We start from the raw sequence: 18,526 nt of genomic DNA on the forward strand, positions 1-18,526 counted from the left end.
ACGGCGAGCCAATGGGCTGAGTTGTGCGGGGCGGGGCCCCGCGTTTATAGTGCTCTGACAGCACGCCGACAGAGCTGACTCTCCTCGGCAGGGACAGCGGCGCCGGCGGGATCGAGGAACCGCGCGCAGAGCGGGTCCCGGCGCCCTCCACGCACACAAAGGCCCGCGCGCGTCCGGCGCCCGCGCCTGGGACCTAGCCCCTCCTGCCTGCTCTGCAGGCTAGGAGCCTAGAGGACTGAGGAGGCTCCCGCGCGCACCAAGACACCTCTCGCTTCTCAGCGCTCCGGGACATGGAACCGCGCCGACGCGGCACTCGCGCGCTGGGGCCGCTGCCCGCCCCCCTGGATCTATAGTGCGAGGCAGCCCAGCTCGGAACGCAGCGCCCGCTTCCCGCGCCCAGTCGTTTCTCTGCCTTTGTGTCCCGGCCACGCGCCCTCCCTGCTGCCCCGCTCCCGGCACGCTGGAGCCGCACGGGAGCCGGCGGTTCGAACTGGGTCCGGCGCGGCGCCCCGGAGCCCCAAGCCCGCCTCACCGCCGCGCCCCGCGTGTGCGCTCTCACCTCTCGCCCTGAGGGCCCCGAGGGGAGCACTCCCGGCCTTGGCGACCGCTGGAGCTGCTCGGCGCGCCCCAGAGCTGCCTACGATCTTCCCCTTTTCTGTCTGGAGGATTGGGGCTCCCGGCCCGCCCCCCGTCCCTCCGCCGCCCGGTGTGCGCGGAGCTGGGAGCGGCTTGGCAATGGCCGCGAGGAGGGACTCCGTGTGGAAGTACTGCTGGGGAGTTTTGATGGTTTTATGCAGAACTGCGATTTCCAGATCGATAGTTTTAGAGCCCATCTATTGGAATTCCTCGAACTCCAAGTAAGTGGCACCCGCGATCCCCCTCGCCACCCCGCGGTCTGCCGCGCCTCGCGGTCCCTGCAGGAGGAAGGGTCGGGCCGCGGAGCCTCCAGAGCCTGTTTCTGGAACCTCGATTCTCCCCTCTACTCACCCTCCCCCTGTCCCCAGTTCCCAGTCCGCACCACGTATCACTTGGTGGAGTCTCTTTGCTCGGCTTTCCAGCCGGAACGCCAGCCCTGAGGAGCGCCCTCCTCGCCTTCCTTCCCCCATAAGCTCCCAGGCGCTAAAAAGCCACTGGCGGCTCTGGAGCCACGTCCGCAAAGGTGTCCGATGGCGATACCTGACCCTCACTTCTTTTCTAGGACGGAGAGGACGGCCACAAACAGGGCTGGCGGGCACGCAGGAGTTGGCGGGCTCAGGAGAGAGGTGGGATGCTGCTCCCCAGAGGAGCGCCGGAGCGCAGTCCCGGCACGCGGGTGGGCGGGAGCGACAGGCCCGGGGCAGTGGGCGCATCCGGAGAAGGACGCCTATGGTCTCTGGGCCGCCCATAACGCCCCAGAGCCCGCGCTCCTCGGCGGCGCGCCTCCTGCCTGAGGGTGTGCGTGGAGCTCGCCAGCTCCACCGTAGAACTCCGGGATCGGCCCTCTCCTCCCGGCTCAGGAGACTGGCCTTAGGGATCTCCTGGAGAACCCTATGCCCGTTGGCCTATCGCTTCGTTTCTAAACCAGTAGGTACTCTGTGAGGTCTCGATAGCTGACTTTTGATTTCAAGGACGCTTTCTGCAAAAAAGCTTAAGGCCCTGTCCAGTCGACACAGCTGAAACCTTCGCTCTTGGGGAGTATAGGCAGGAGCGGAATCCTTAGATCCCACTTGCTTTTATCAAACGGCGCAGCCGGGAGAAAGCCAGGCCTTGTGGAGATTAACTTTCAGTGTGAGCTACCAAAGTACATACAGAATTTAGAAAAGGCGATAACTATCCCTAAAGAACTCGTAATTAGTCGTCTGTAAACTCGGTATTACATATTACCTCATTCTTGGGATGCATTTTGAATCACAGCCAAAAATATTTTACAGAATCCTGGAATTTTAGCCTTGGGGAACTTGGGGGGAAAATAAGGAGACCTTGGCTGGTTCCTGGAATAAGCGTTTGAGATCAGAAGCAAAATCAATGGCCTAATTGAAGTTAAGCAAGTTGGCCATGGATTTAGGAGTAAGGAGATGAGGGATTGATTTGGAAATCACATCTTAATTAAAGACATATCTACTCCTTTAAAAGTGGTCAATTTTCAAATTCACCAAGAGTTAACCAAGAATTTCCTATTACGGGAGTAAAAAACGTCATAGCTGTTAATCGGATCAAACAAATTCATGCATGATGCTGGATGGCACTTAAGAACACGGCTCAAATTTTAAAAGTTACTTTAAATAGCCTTCTTTTATGTAGCTTGATCTTGTATGGACGTCTTTTTTATTCCTAATGTAAGATACTATTTTTGCTGAGAAAATAGTGGCAGTGACATCTTTACACCGATACCAAATCGTGAGGCACCAGGTGGTGCCAGAAAGCGCCGGGCTCGGACCTGCTCGCAGTAGCCTGTGTCCTAGCGAGGCCGGCGGGGAGCGGGACTGGGGGAGCCGGAATGAGGCCGGCCAGTGCTTTCTTTGTGCCTACAGAGGTCACTCTTCCATGCGCAATGCTCACGGCGCCAGCCTTTACCTTTTTCCCCAGGCTGCCTGCTCCGCTCCACTTTGCACTTTCACTGATGGACTGTCTTCGGGGCAAATTTTTTTCCCCATCAGGATTTAACATTTATATTTAAATCTAAGAAATTACCATTAACCCCTCCAGAGTTCGGCTTTATATATATATATCTGTGTTAACTACTAGTTTGTGTGTATCCGGGGAGAGCATTAGAAATACCTACTTGGAAAACAAGGTAGAGCAATAATTATTTCAATTTAAGGTTTAGACATTAATATCTTCTATTCCTAACGTGTGTATGGGGGAGGGGTGGCTGATATTTTCTCGCCATCTTAATGATTAGGATTAGTCAGTTTTTCCTACCTGTGGCCACAGATTTAGAGACCTGCTGGAGGCCTGCATTTTGGAGAAAGAACCCTGGCTCCCTGCACTGCCGATGTTGCTGTTGGCATGATTGTCCCCATGCTCAAGAGTAGAATCTCTTTAATAGTTCTCATGATAATGGCTTGCCTGGAGGACTGGGTATTTGTCTCTGGAAAAGGTCTACTTTAACAAAGTATGTAGCTGAATGCTAGCTTGAGATCAGAAAGATTTCTTTCTGGAGAAATGAATAAAAACCCCTCATGCCAAGGGGGGTCACTTTATTTGGGGAAGTTGCATATTTATTTCCATGGAAAAGTTTGTCAGTAAATGTGATGTGACAGGAAGGTAATCAAATGCACTGAAGTTTCACATCAGTTCATATGAACTGGGGAACAATTCATTTGTAATGAAGCAACCATCAGTAATTAGATTTGTTTCATTCAGGGGTCAGCTTTTTTTAGCAGGTGGCCGACATAGGGAGCATGCAGCAGCTGTTTGGATACAGAGTCCAGAAAATCTTTTGTAAATTCACTGTCTCCCTAACTACTTTAATCACACTGTCTGCTGCCCCCTTCTCTGAGAGTTTATGCAGTAATCAAAAGAAGTTCTGTATCCTGAAATATTAGCCCCGTTAGATTATTCACATTGCATCCATAGGCTCTGGTAGAGTTGGGTCAATGGTAGCCGTTTAGGCTGTTTAAGCAGTTTTATTTATTTACTTAACCTCAGGAGAGAATAGCAAAGCCTGACTTTCATTTCTAATTAACATTTCAGTAGAACACTTTTTTCCAAGTATGATGTTTTTGCCAAAATAAAATAGTTGGCTCTTTTATAAAATATTGATCTCATTTTAGAGTGAGCAAGTGTGTATCGGTACGATATTCTATAATGAATTACAGACTTTATTGAAAATTTTGGTTGAGCATTAATTTCTTAGGTCTAGGGGTGATATTCCCTGTACATCGCATACTACTTAGTTAACAAAGCATTATACTTTTCCCATGTCATTTTTTCCCCTACATAATACTGAATTCCTGATATTGATTGACTTGATACAAAAGAATGGCTGGATAACATCCAGATAACCTATAATACATGGGCTCTACCACAGTCAGGCTCTGAATAAATACGGACCTGTCAGAGATTGATAAAATAAACTACAATGGATAGTACTGTTTAAACAGTCCATTCAGTACCATATATATGCCAGCCTGCCTCTCATTGTGTCTGAAGTTCTTATTTTTGTAGGTAAACAAATGCACATTCAGCACTGATTGAATAGCCCCTTGAACTATGCTCCACAGTTTGCGTTTGGGTTAATCTTGTCGGTTTTAATATAGAGAGAAAAAAGCACAAAGCACCAGGGGTGGAATTGTTAGTGCTTTCACATCCACATTCCTCACATTTTGTCAGGATGATAAACTGTAGGTAATGGACTGTCGTTGTTCCACAGGACAACTGAGCCAGAGAGAGCACAAAGACGAAGCTAAAGCGATATCTCACAACATGCTTGGTAGTCTTCTTTCAGACGAGAAGAGAATTTATTTGGGAATCGTGTGTCTAGGGACTGCACTTTTTAACCTTAGCAATTACAGCTTCAAGCCTCAGAAATGGGAGCTGGAGGTTAAGATGATTTGTTAAGCACTTGGTTCTAAATCTTTCACAAAGCATAGCTGTTGACACTTGCCAACCGATGCAAAGAAATGCAAATGACTTCAACATTCCTAAATGTTTCTGACTCCTAGGCTAAAGTACGAGGACAGGTGAATTAGCCATCATCTTAAAATTGGCTAAAACAAAAGGAAAAAAAAAAATCTACAGATTGGAATGGTTTCTTCATAGAGAGTCAGCTAAAGAATAATGGATATATTTTGAGTAATTATCATAAAACCTCATAAATGTAAATTTACTTAGATAAATCCTGTGGTTGGTGGATCAGCACAATAATCACCTTCAGACTGACATTGCAAGTGGAGCAATTTAAATCTTTGCTACCTTACCCTTCACTGAAATGCTCCAGGTAGCTCCCAGTTGAGTATGACACCTACCTTAGAGCAAGGTTTCCCAGTGCATTCTCCTAATAGGAAACAATTTGAGATCTCAGCATGACTGCAGTGGTGCGTCATACGAATGAGAGTGGCAGGGGGTAGGAAATACAGACTCTGGATCCACACCAAGAAAAAAAAAATTAAGGTTATTTCTTTAATATTTATGAAAACTTTATTCTTAAACTCTAACATTGCAAATTAGACCAAAAGAAGCACTCTTCTAAGAAAAATAATAATTAAAATGGTACTCCTGTCTGCCTAACCTCTGCCTTCATTTGCTGCTGACATACAGAGCCCGTTTTTCAGGTCACTTATCATACATCTACATAGATTTGCTTATGAGCTCACCCTTTGTGTAGAGGAGTAGAGCCTTAAATAGGAGTGTTCAACTGTTTAAAATATTTTGATTAAAATATGCAGAACCCATAGAACTATACGCTTCTAGTTAGGAATTAGCTCTTTCAGGGAAGAGCTCCCCCCACCACCTTTTTTAGGATAGGAATTAGAATGGGGCTGGGAGAGGAATATAAGAAAAGCAAAGAAGGAAGGATAGCAAATGGGACAGTGTTCCGAACAGCTTGGAAAAACTCCTGTGGCTCCATTGTCTCTCTAAAGCCAAAGAATACAAAGACATAAGCAATTCAGCCCTTCTCCCATGATGGAAAATGTAAACCGTTGACATGGCTCCCCTGTTTAACTTGTTTAATTCTCATTTTAAATTCAGTACTATACTAGCCGTGTGAACTCTGAAGATTTCTTTAGTAATCCATTTTGTAGTTCCGAATCAAAAACAAAGTGAAAGGGTCTGACACAATTTGCTTTTATTTTTAGGCAAATCAACCCTGGTCATAGTTAATAAGGGGATTACAACCCAGACTAGGTCTTTACAGATGTAATGTAAATCAAGGGCAGAGTATAAAGAAACTGATCCCTTTTGATTGAAGTATGGTAAAAAGGCATAGAGAAACTAGAAGCAGTAATCTGATTGTATGGCAATAAAACCACCATTTTCTGTCTTTCAGATAAAAATAATGTGGTAAATCCATGCAGTTCATAAGATGTAAAGGCAGATAAAGGGTGAAGCCATGGCAACATATAGATTAGCTTGATGTTAGAAATGACACGTCTCTGAAAAGGGTGTAGAAATGGAGGCCCTTGCTCCAGGCTGTTGGCTATTATGTGAGAACCACACAGACTTGGAAACTCGGATTAGAAAGTATGAAAGCCCTACTTGTGGCCTGGGATGGTTAAAGCAGGAAAGAAAAGCTGCTCAGTTCTTGCTCATTGGTGGCGGATAATATGGCAAAGGTAGATTTCATTGACTGCCTTTTTTAGAGATTGAGATTGGGTCTGATTAAAACTTCAGATCACTGCAGTTGTTAAGGCCTGCAAGATTTTCCTTTTTAACTCCTGGCCTAACAGCGGCAGCCATTCTGTAGGATTAACTGCACTTGGCGGTCCCTGCCTTAATCTATTTGGGCTTCAGGCAGGAACACGCTGGGAAGGAACAGAGACCAGAAGGGATAGGTACGGCTGGAGTTATCTGAAAAGAAAACAGAGACCTTTTGATTTCAGCCATCTTTCAGAGCCGAGCCATCTCACACAGAGTAGGAGAAAAGGTAAACATTATGTATTGTTCCTTTCCCTCAGCCAGATAGCTCTACTCGGAGTTTTGTCATTCTCACTCTGGGGAAAAAAAATGTGTGTGTGTGTGTGTGTGTGTGTGTGTGTAAAAGAGAGAATTTAGGTTTCATTCTAGTCAGCAGTAATCAGTATGCCCAAACCAGTGGGCTCTATCTAGATGATATTTTACTCATGAATGTGAGTCTTAACCTTTGAATTGAATAGAATAGGCGTCCTTCGTGTAAACAAAAGGATTATAAAAATGTTAGCACAACCAGCCTTAAAGTTTAAAACAAACAAAAATGATGTTGAATCTTATTGCCCCCTGTACTGAACAACTTTCTAAATAAAGCTGTACTTTTGTTTTTGCCTTCCACACTTTCCATTTTAGTCATTAAGCAAAATAAGCCATTGAAGCCATGATTGGGTTACATGCAGAGTGACACCCACAATCGGATCAAGCCAGAAAGGAAATATTTGCTTTATTGCCTCCTATTTGGTGTTTAAGAAAAGTTTCCCCATTTCTTTAAGAGAGTCTGAACTCTTAAGACATTGACAATGCTGAAAGTTACAAACACCCCAAGTGTCTTTCTTGATGGAGTGGCTGGCTCAAGGGGATTCGGTGCTGTTTTCTTAACAGCAACATGGGACCTTTCTAGACTAACATTCTGTGAGTGTCTGAAGATCTTCGTTAATCTTGAATCGTCTATTTCAGACCCATTTCATTGATTTTTATTCCTAATTCTCAGTTGACTCAACCACCTGTTTTGGGCTGTAGGTTTATTGCATTTATTGACTATTTTTCTGGTTATTATGTAGCTTTCATAGATTAAACACATTTTAAAAATTATTGCACATAAATCTGTCATATCCAATGTCTGCTACTTTATCTCCTTTTCTAACTTAATTCAGTATTCTATATCAAAAGATCCATTGCACTTGTCTAGATTCATCAAAGAGAAGGGACATCCCTAATTTACAAGCTGGTCACATCCAAGCACCTTGCATTCTACATTTGACAATGATTGCTAATGGCCCATTCAGCTAAAGTATTTGCTTGTTAACAGGGAACAGAGCATGATAAATGTCCAGCAAGCTTGCAGCCTCCTTCAGCTTTTCAAATGCAGACTGGTGCATATTTATGGCAGGCAAATGACAAAAGAAGAAGCTGAATTGCCCTGGCCTCCTGGTTTCTATTAGGAATGGGGTTAAAGTGATTAAAGAAATGATGCAGGAAAACCCTGTCACTTGTTTACTAACCATCATCCAATATTTAGCTTCGCGATCTACCTGTGTGAACATATTTCAGAAGTGTTAAAGGTAAGGATGGTTGGATCTGGTGAACCAGTAAAAAGTATAGGTGATCGATTATGAAATGTTTTCCATGCACACTGAATGCCAGGTAAACCTATTTCTTTTGCTCCCGCAGAAAATGATCAGTGGGTCTTTATTTTTCTTTTCATGTATAAATTCAAATATGTAATTCTAGTTCACAGCATTTTGTGACAGATGAGTATATACTTGCTGGTTTCAAATAGAAAATGGAATAGGAGAATGCTCCATTAAAGAAAAACAAGTTGTTTCTGCTCTTAGTAACTCTCTAATCAAAATATGAAGAAAAATTCGCAATAGTGAAGTATTAATAGCTAGCTGTTTCCTTTCTCTAAAGCATGAATAGATAAACGTTCTAACTATACCCAGTGATAGGTAGACATTCAGAACGCAGTAAAAGAAACACTGGTGCTCTGCCTTGCTCTGAAAACTTCACGAGTACTATAGAGTCTTCATGTTTTCTATATAAAAGCATTAAACAATCCAGTTCATTGTCTCGTTTAAGTTTGGTCGCATCCAATTTTGACTACAGTCCTTGTATCATTTTTCCTATACTTGCTAGTGAAGTCCGTATTGCCCCCGAGGCATTACTCTACTTTTCATGTATGGACTACTCCTGTATCACCCCAGAGTAATTATGAGTGCTGCCCACATTTTTGAAACCAGTTTGTTAGTGTGTTTATGTAGGAGGAAAATGAGTGATTACAGTCCTAAGGCTTCAACTTGTTAGGTAGGGGTGTGCGTTGCGGTGGGGGTCGGGGGTATGTGGGGGGGTGCGAAACTCCCTGATGTCTGCCTACTCTGCTGTTGCTCCCCAGTTCGCACTCCCTGCAGGATACCTAACCTCTGTGCATATCAGAATCTCTGACCTGCAGAGCCAGAGTGTCTGAAATGCCCCCTTCCAGTATCTTTGTGGCCACTTGTGTTTCAGCCCAGGAAGGTGAGACCCAGCGTGGTTCCACCACCTGATGAAATGCTTCTGAATCTGAGTCCTTGCTTTTTCCACCAGTTAAGCTGTGGCCTGAAAACATTTGCCCCGAATCGCAGCTGCCTGAGTGAGTAAGGCCAAGGCAATTATGTTCAAGGCCAGCTCAAAATGTATCTACCTACAGAAGAAATTAGAAAATGTCAGTTTTTACTTAACTACCAGAACTATATTTTGGGGATATTTTAGGTAAAAGCAAGCGCTCTTAAGCCCTGATTCCCCTTTTGTCTATGGGAAAATGGATCTTCATTATAATGGACTATCCATAAATTTCAATTTACCCTAGATGAGTGTCCTCTCTTTATGACATAGTAGATCAAACATAATTTCTTTAAATGTTTTCTCTGTAAACCCACAGCACTTCAGTTAAATACCTAAGGCATAGGAAGATCATTATACACTGCACTGTCATGATTCACATGCAAATCTTAATCCCCTTCACCACCTTTCCTATCCCTAAAAGGTACGGACAAGAATTGTTTCATTTTATCAGTCTCTACCTACTAGTTGTCATTGACATCCAGTGAATAGTAGTTGAATGAACAGACACAATCCAGATATATATTTCTGGCTGCCCATGTTGTGCGTTAACAAAATCACCTGCTACTGAGGATCTACCTTTTGACCAGTGGCTCTAGAATGTTAGGGCATCAGACTCACCTGGAGGGCTTGTTAAAACAGGATTGCCAGGCCCACCCCCAGAGTTCCGGATTCCTGAGGTCTGGGTGGGACTTGAAATTTACATTTCTAACCAGCTCTCAATTGATGCTAATGCTGGTCTGAGACCACACCTTGAGAACCTTTGCCATAATTCACCTTTTATCGAAAACAATTCAACATTAGGTCATCATCCTCTTAAAGACTGTTTTTGGGATCTCAAAGAAATCTGAGGTCCTTAACTCATTGTTGCATGCCCCCATTCTTAAGGCCACAGGGGATCATCTAGATCATTGTTAGTGGATAATTCACTGATTTATTTAACAAGCATTTACGAACTGTGAGGCCTATTACTAGGCTCTGAGAACACAAAGAACAATTTCTACCCTCAAAACTTTTAAATTCTAATGGAAGTAGAGGGAATCCTATTGGAAGCAAAAGCATTCGGTGGTGTGGTGTATGGGAACTATGTGCAGTGGGAACGCAGAAGAAGAGAATAGTATTCAGAAAAACAGCCCAGGGGAGAGGAAACTGAGTCTGGAGAGACAACAGGCATCTCTAAGCAGAGTCATGTAGATTTCTGAAATAAAGAACACAGTACACAAGTCAAGGTAATAACGTTTTAGCTAAGGCTAGTGTGTCTATAAAGTGTATATCTGTAAGCATCTACATTATTTCATCTGAGCATAGCTGAAAGACAGATCCCATAAATGAAAAAAAAATCAACCCTGTGGGATAGCTAACCCAGCGATTTCAAGCTACCTTATTAATATGAAAATTAGCAGTACCCTATTTCAAAATGCCTGTGTTGATAATGGAAAGGTCAGGCAATTCGATTTAGCAAAGACAGCCAGGCAAGTGCTATTTTAGTTTAGTTGAGAGTACATACTTTGGAATCTGGCTGTATGAGTCCAACCCCAGTTTAGTTATTTTTTAGCTGCGTAACTTTGGGAGCCTTATCGTCTGTGTTCCTCAGTTGTCTGGTCTATAAAATGGGGAAAATAATCTAACAATACTGAGTAAAGGAGTAATAAAATTGTGGTCAAGATTTAAGGAGTTTAGCGCTGTGCTTTGCACAACAAACCAGTGAATGTCAACTACTGTTATTTAAAAGTAGGTGAATATCTACTGTGTGCCTGGCTCTTGATTCAATTTGCCTTCCACACGCAAATGTTGAATAAATAAAATTAAAACATTAATAAAGATTATAACATGGCACTTTTTTTTTTCACCTTTCAAAGTCTCTGATGTTATATTGTAGCTTGTTTAGCTGCCAGACTTCTATTCATTCTTTAGGACTTTTCTGCTATATAAAGTACTTTATTTCCTTTCTACTACCAAATTAGATACTCTTTTCTACTTCCTACCCCTATTGCCTGGGCCGAATTCACTTTGTATATTCTACTACAAGTACACTATGAAATTGGGCTGTGAATAAATACATGAATTTAACCTGTAAGGATGGGCAATGTAACATTTTTTGCTTTAATATTATATGATATTTGTTATTTAGAAAACGACCCTCCTGGAGGACATGGTATGTTTTATTTAAAAACAATTGCATATAGTACTATGTGCCAGCTGCTGTTTTAACTGCTTGACAAATACGGACTCATTCAACCTTCATAGTAACCATGTGAGGATGGTACTTTTATGATCCCCATATTATCAATGGGGAAACTGAGGCACAGATTGGTTAATTATCTTGCCCAAAGTCCTATAGCTAGTAAGTGTTACAGTCTGCGTCGAACCTGATTACTCTGGTTCCCGGATCCCTTCTAATCCTCTGCCTTTCTTCCTTATGCTGCTGTGTGGAATAATTAAAAATTGTGTATTAAGCATATGTTTTCTCAAAGCATTACATACAAGGTGGATAAAAAAAGTTTGAGGTATAATTCTTCCTTTGTCCATCTTGATTTATAGCCTTTCCTCTGATGGGCGTACAATTCTAAATGGATCCTTTGAATCTTTGATAGAACAAGGTTCAACCCAATGGTGACTAGACAGTAATGAAAGTATGTAATATTAATGCACTCATTGAGTATTATTCTTTTGACTGTTAACATTTTCCTTTTAAAATTTTAAATATGGTCATTTCTTTGCTAGGAGAAAAAGTCACATTTTTGAGGAGAGTTACATTTGGTTAGATGCTAAGCGCGTGTCAAGCTAAGGAGATAGTATGACATCTTTTTTAGAGTCTAGTCACAATTAAATGCCATTTTATTTTGGATTTTGGGACGTGTGCCAGCTTCCAGCTTGTCAGAGCTGAGAAGACTCAAATCAAGTCCAGGCCTATTTCTACAGCAAACTGGGATTCTGGCTCCTTGCCTGTGGATTCACTCAGTATAGCCCATCTGGCTTTTGATGTTCTGCAAGCTTGGAGCAGTTTGTTTCAGGAAGCTGGGCAGCAAGTATTGGTGGGACCGGGGTTCTCTTGACTCCTGAGTGAGCTTCTCAGCCGTGGCTTTTCCCTGGGGCTTGTCATCTGCTTATAGCTATAGACCTGGCAGCCAGCAGGAGGTCTCAAACTACCAGATCTGTATTCCTTTTAGAGGGCCCCAGGGCATCCTCTTATCTTCTCCTTGTCCAGTTTCCTTCAGTTTTGTTCAGTAGCAACCTGTTTGAATAATTTAGACTATTTTAACTTTTGATGGGCTTTTGTTTTTTTGGTCAAGGTAATTCCAGTCTGCTTGTGGTGACTGAACAGGAAATAAATATATTGTCCACAAAGTTCCAAGGGCATGCCATTCACATTTTTATAACATACACAGTTTTGGGGTGATCTGAAAGAAAGTCAGTAATCCAATCTTTTACTCATTTTACACTTTAGCAGTACAGACCTGGCTATTGAGTAGCCTGCTGCATTTTTCTTTCCTCTCTTTTTGTCCTACTCTCTGGGCTGTTGCCAAGAAACTATGAAAGGTGCAGGAAAATGTCCCTTGTCATACGTCCACCATAGCCCTATCTCTGACCCTGCTGTGGAGCCCTGGAAGGTGGAAGTGTCCAGGAGGCAGCCCTTTAGGAGGTTGTAAAGCGATTACACGCAGCCTTATAAATTGTGTTGCTAGACTTACTATGCTTGGCTGACAAGAAGAATCTCCTCTTACATCAAGAGAGAACTAAAATAATTTTGTCTCTTCTTAAACCTTACTTATTAAAGTATTCATTCTTTCTTTACACAGATAGCTGTTGACCACTCATTCTGTGTAATGAGTGGGGGACGGGGGCTGAGGTCCAGGAGAAACACTGCAGGCTCAGTCCTAGAGTCACGCTTCAGCTTCAAGTGCAAGCACTGGTCCCCCTTGGTGTGCACAACCTTTTCTTTCAGGGCTGTTTGCCCCACCAAAGTTTCATTCACCCATAAAACATGAGTGAATTGTTTTTCTAAGTACGCAAAGTTCTTTGAAATTAAAAAAAAAAAAAAGTGATGATGGGAATGAAAGGGATGGGAGGGGTTGGTAGAAAAGATTCTCCCAAACTCTAGGTTGTGATATTGCAATGCACTAAGATCTTAATTCCATTTCTTTGAGTTGTTAAAATGCCAATCCATTCCTTGTGTGATTTACGTGTGCCTTTCATCTCTGTGATTTTCCCGCTCAGGTAGATGATCAAATAGATCTCCACACTCATATCTAAAACAACAGAGAGCCAGCTAGAAATGCCCTTTAAATTTCTATATGAAAGTGATTTTTTTCCCTTGGTGTCTCACCTATAAATAACGAGAGTTCCACCTTCCTTTATAGACTACTAAAAGCATAGTTTGAAACAAGACCGTACAGGTGCAAACAAATTACAGTTGGGAAAGAAACTTGCGCTGTCTCTTGCCTCTGAGGGTTGTGAAATACTTGTTTCGATAATGGAGCCAGCGTGGTCAAGCCAGTATGACAAAGGTTGTCCTTAGTGATTCACTCCCTGTTCACTTTCCCACTGTACGTCACAGCATCCCAGTCTTACTGTTCAAGTCCTCCAATTTTGCTTTACGTGACTGTAAAGGTCATGGCATGGTTTTCTTTTTCAGAGAGTTTTGAGAGGCGTATTTAGATCAATAAATAACTTTTCCGGCCTTAGCTCGCTATAGGTGGTTCTGTGAATTCCAGGTTTTTATTACAGTGAAAATCGTAGTATAGATAAAAATTAAATAATTACTTGTGTAATTTTCTTCAAAGAAAGTTTAAACTATGAGAATACTACGTTTGAGCATTTAAAAATTAACTTTTCTTTAGCTACCAGTGTTTTGAGCATTGTATCACAAATAAAAAAACAAGATTAACATCAAAAGGAGTCAGTTTTCATTCAATTGTGCAGCATCACAGGCTGCGAAATTTAATATTATTTTGACTTGTATGGTAATTGTAGAATGACAGAGGGAAATTGATTGCGTTTAAATAAAAGTATACACATCAGACACACACCGTAGAATGCAAGTTAAGGTCACTGGGCCACGAATGAGACCCTCTAGCTCTGTCACTGCAGGTTAGAATTTTATAAACAAAACTTTTTTAGACTAGTTTAATACTTTCCTCAAGTGTATGCAGAGATGAAGAGGCACAAATGCTGTTTGTCGCACCTCACCTTGAAGAGTTGCTAAACTGGTTTGTGCGCCTGTAGGTTCACAGTGCATTTAAATTTCTGTGTTTCTCCGCTTTCCTTTTCTTGAAAAGATTTTGCTTGTCATTAGTGTGAAGTTTGAAATGCACACCCCTCCTCTTAGTTATCAGATTTATAACATTTAATGGTCCCAAATTGTATAGCCTGCTTTTATGCCCCTTTTCTTTCCCTTGAATAAATCAGGTTCATGTTGCACATAATATTTGTTTTAGAAAAGTGTGAAAGACGGGGCACCTGTGAAAACAGGCAATTGTTCCAGCACACATACCCATTCGAATTAAAGCAGAAAATGTCAATTAAAACCTCCAATTACTACCTTATTTCTTGGTGGTTTAAAGCCCCTGAGAAGATAGTGGTGCACTCACTTGAAGTTTTAAGGTAATTACTTGTTACTTCAAGCAGTGGTATCTGGTAATCTAATTCTGTATAAACCTGACACCCTATAGCTACACCCCATTATCTCTCTGTTTTCAGAATATGTTTGTGCAGAAACTTGTTCTGATGTAAGAGTGCAAAAGGGGGCAGTAAAGTGCTATCCACAAAAAAGGAAGTTTTTTTTCCCCAAGTATTTCTTATGGCCGATATAGCCTAAGTCTTTTTTGGGCCCTGCTTTTATTTATTTATTTTATAACAAACTCTTCTGTTTGGGGTATTTAGAAAATTTCTTATTAAGCTATAGCAGCAATCTAACATTAGACGAAAGTAATGCAAAACTGAATATCCTGCCTGTTTATGCAATGTGCCATCAAATTCACACACACATGAATTTGTCGTTCATCCAGAGTATTTATATTCCCAAACTCGCAGAGCATTTCTGAAAGGAATCTTGGGCTTCTGTGTTAATGCTATTCTAGCTCCACATAGATGTGGAAGGCCCAAATACACGGTGAAGTTATGGGTCAAGGGTTTGTGCATATCCAGAGCAATATGCATCTTTTTTCAGAAGGTAACTGGAAAGACTAGCCAGTTACAGCAAAGCAGCAGAGTGATTTTTCTCACTCAGAATTTCAGACTAAACCAATTGATAAACTGACTGCTCTTCTTCCCTGCAGCCTTTGACATTTAATAAAAATGAAAATTAAAGCATTTTTTTGAAACAGTGCATATTTTCCAAAATACAAGCTCAGAGTGTACTTAATGCAGAACTTTAACTTATGTATAAATCTATTTTATGACGTGATAAGATTTTTGGTGTACCAGCTGCTAAGGTAAACCTGTTTCTAAAGCCGCGGTTTAGATTCCCTAAAATGTTAGCCATTTCCCAGATTTGTACAGTTAGTGATAACGTATAAACTATCTAGCCTATAGTGATAATGTATAAACTATCTAGCCTATATTTTTCATGTATTTTAATGAACTAGTTGTATATTGCATACAAGTCATTACTACAGCTTTCATGGACTTAAGAACTGATTTGTTAAATATACCACTATTCAGGCTGTAATAACTTTATTTAGTTGCTCTCTAAGGAACTGCATCAAAACGTTAAAAAGTCTATAGGCTTTAAATATTCTAAATGCTTATTTTTAAAGCCAAAGTTATGAAATTTGCTCAAGAATATGATATAGCTTTTTGAAACTGTACAAAAAAATAATTTTCCAATCTATCACAAAGTCATTTAGTGTTTATTGCAGAGAATTCTGAAAAACACGGAAAGCTAAAAATCATCCTAAGTCCACCATCCAGTAGCCTAAAGTAGTCCCAGGTAAAGACCCAGCGTTTGATCATCTGTGTATGTTTTCTGTGTCATCAGCAAAATAAGCAGAATAACATACCACATATTGTGTGTATGCGCATATTCTCCACTGAAATTAGCCATGTACTCATAATAATCATATACTCTAATGATGTAATTTTGAAATGAAAGAAAAAATAAAAGCAATTCTCCATGAAAAAAAGTAATATTTATTTACTTATGACTTTTCTGGCAATTTGCTCTAAAGATAGAAGACCATCATGTGTAGATCTCTTGTCCCCTTAGTCTGCATACTGGCAGGATTTGTGTTGGTCCTTTTACTGTGGCACCATGGTCCTAGTCTCAGGTGGATGATACCTGCTGTGTATTAGACCTTTAAATAGATTTTTATGTGCATAATAGTAAATAGAAATTGCTCTGAATCTGAGTTGACACTTTTTATATTAGAACCACTGTTGTCATGTGTGGTTGGAGGGGATTTGCTTAACCTAGTATTTTGCTTAGACACAGAAACTGGTCATTCCTGTCTATATCTTTTTATTCTGATCTCTTTTATTATATCAGCTTGATATTTTTGCATTTGGTGACAACATATTGATTTGCCCTTCTTTACTTGGTAGTTTGGCATATTCAGTCATTTACCTCCACGTAAATGCTTTCCTCGGGAGAGCCAGGTCTTTTGTATTTCATGTATATTTTCATAGACTATATCAGCATCGAGAGGCTACTAAGCGATTTGGCTGTTCTTCTAGGTTAACCTGCATATTTTGGGCAACCTTGAAGAAAAGCGAAGGAAGTCATTGGATGTTTGTCCTGAGATGCATGTGTTATGGTCAGGGGCAAATGCAGGAGTGGATAGGGAAGAAAAGAGAAGCAGGGAAAAGGGACGTCCATGGGGATGGGATTGGTGAGGGCAATTACAATTCCACTACACAGTTATCCCTAAGCATTTCAGCTAACTGGCTTCCCATGGATCCTCTTGTTCCTTTGGGACAGGTTCAGGAGTCAGTCAGGCAATCATGTGATTTACCCTACGAGACCTGGTAATGCACTACTGGTCAGTAGAAGAATTCAGACTTGAGATCACAACGTGTGAGGTTCTGGTCTATCAAAGAAAATTGCGTGTCATGATCGCTGAACTCTTAAGTGGCCGGTTTGTACTTTAAATGCATTATGCTACTATTTTAAACAAGCACTGGTTCCTAGTGTGGATTAAAACGTTAAGGAATATCGTGTCACATAAAAGCTATATTATAAAAATAGTTTCTACAACGATGACTATGAAGTTGAAATGTCAAGTTTATTAGAGATCTAATTTAGATTATTAAATATTAATGTCTGATTTAAGTTATTAGATTGATTCAAAGTATCTCTCATGGAAGTATTAGAGTCTAGTTTGCAGAGTAACTTTTACAAACTTGGATGAAGTTCCATAGATAATCAGAAGATAAAAACATATCTGATCATTTAATTTCAGGCAAGTTAACCCTACTTAGGGTTTCCATTTTATTCCTCATTATACCATCTCTGTACTTCATTCAAAGTCATCATATCTGCTGTCTTGCTTGAGAGTGATTCATTGCGAAGAAACACACTATTTCCACTCAGCATACCCCACTCTAATAATATCCCAAGAAGATTCTCCAGTGAGAAGCACAAAGCCACAATACCAATGTCCAGAAAGTAGTCCTGAGCCCCAGTTCTCCTGACGAGGAGAAAAATTCAGCTTCCCCCACTCAGAAAGGCACCAAGGTGACTATGACCTGGAGTAGTTAGGCTCAGAGAGGAAAATGCCCTGACAGTGTTCTCTCTCCTGTATGGGACATGAAGCACTTCTTTGGTTTTTGCTTTATGTTAAAAACCAATGGGCTTCATTAAGTAACACCTCTAACCACTTTTTGTTTGGGAATTAATTTAATAACAACAACCTCACCTGTGTGGTATGGTTTGTAACTATGGGCTTTTCCCTCAGTGTTCCTTTTGGTTACAAGGTGAACATTATCTCGTCACACAAAAAGAAATCTGTATTTGACATCCACTATAGATAGCCAATTTAGTAATAAAATTAGAAAGTTGTCACTACTACTGTTCTTTTTTTTTTTTTTTGAACACTTCCTTGGTCAACATACAATAAATTTATTATTGAATGTTACAAAATATTTGGGGTGTAGGTGTGATGTGTATAGTCTGATGTAATACATCTCTAAGCAACCTTGAGGTATCCAAATATAAATAACCCAGCTTCAAAAATAGAACTCTGTAGTTACTGACTTGATCTTAACATATGGGACGCATTGTTTTCCATTCGAAAATGTTATTATTAAGAAAGTCACCCTATTTCTTTTCACGTAAATTCTGCAATTCTCATAAATTGTCTGGAGTCTATCTGTAATATTACATTTAAAACACAAATTCATGTAGTCAGTCAGTTTCTTTTGGTTCTTGGCCTCCTGGGGAAAGATAGGGATACCAGATGGCTGCCTATGTGAGCTGTGGTCTCAGGTGCTTAGCATGGAGTTAGACTCTGTGATGTTCATAAGTCGGTGTATATATTGCCTTTGAATTTCTTGTGATTTTCCTTAACTTCATGGCTTACCTATGAAAAGCTCAATTTAGAGAAAAATAAATTTCACAAACCAGATTTATTCTTTAATGTAATACAGCGAGAACTGAAAA

General features: G+C 41.0%; 1 protein-coding gene across 1 annotated transcript in view; it reads left to right on the forward strand.

Moving 5' to 3' along the window:
- Positions 1-735: 735 nt before the first annotated feature.
- EFNB2 (ephrin B2) overlaps positions 736-18,526 on the forward strand; it is a 39,828-nt gene continuing 22,037 nt past the window's right edge. The window contains 1 exon segment of the mRNA NM_001305196.1: positions 736-857. Within this exon segment, the coding sequence (NP_001292125.1) occupies positions 736-857 (122 nt within the window).

Source organism: Pteropus vampyrus, unplaced genomic scaffold (assembly GCF_000151845.1).
Source record: "Pteropus vampyrus isolate Shadow unplaced genomic scaffold, Pvam_2.0 Scaffold83, whole genome shotgun sequence".
NCBI classification, from domain to species: domain Eukaryota; kingdom Metazoa; phylum Chordata; class Mammalia; order Chiroptera; family Pteropodidae; genus Pteropus; species Pteropus vampyrus.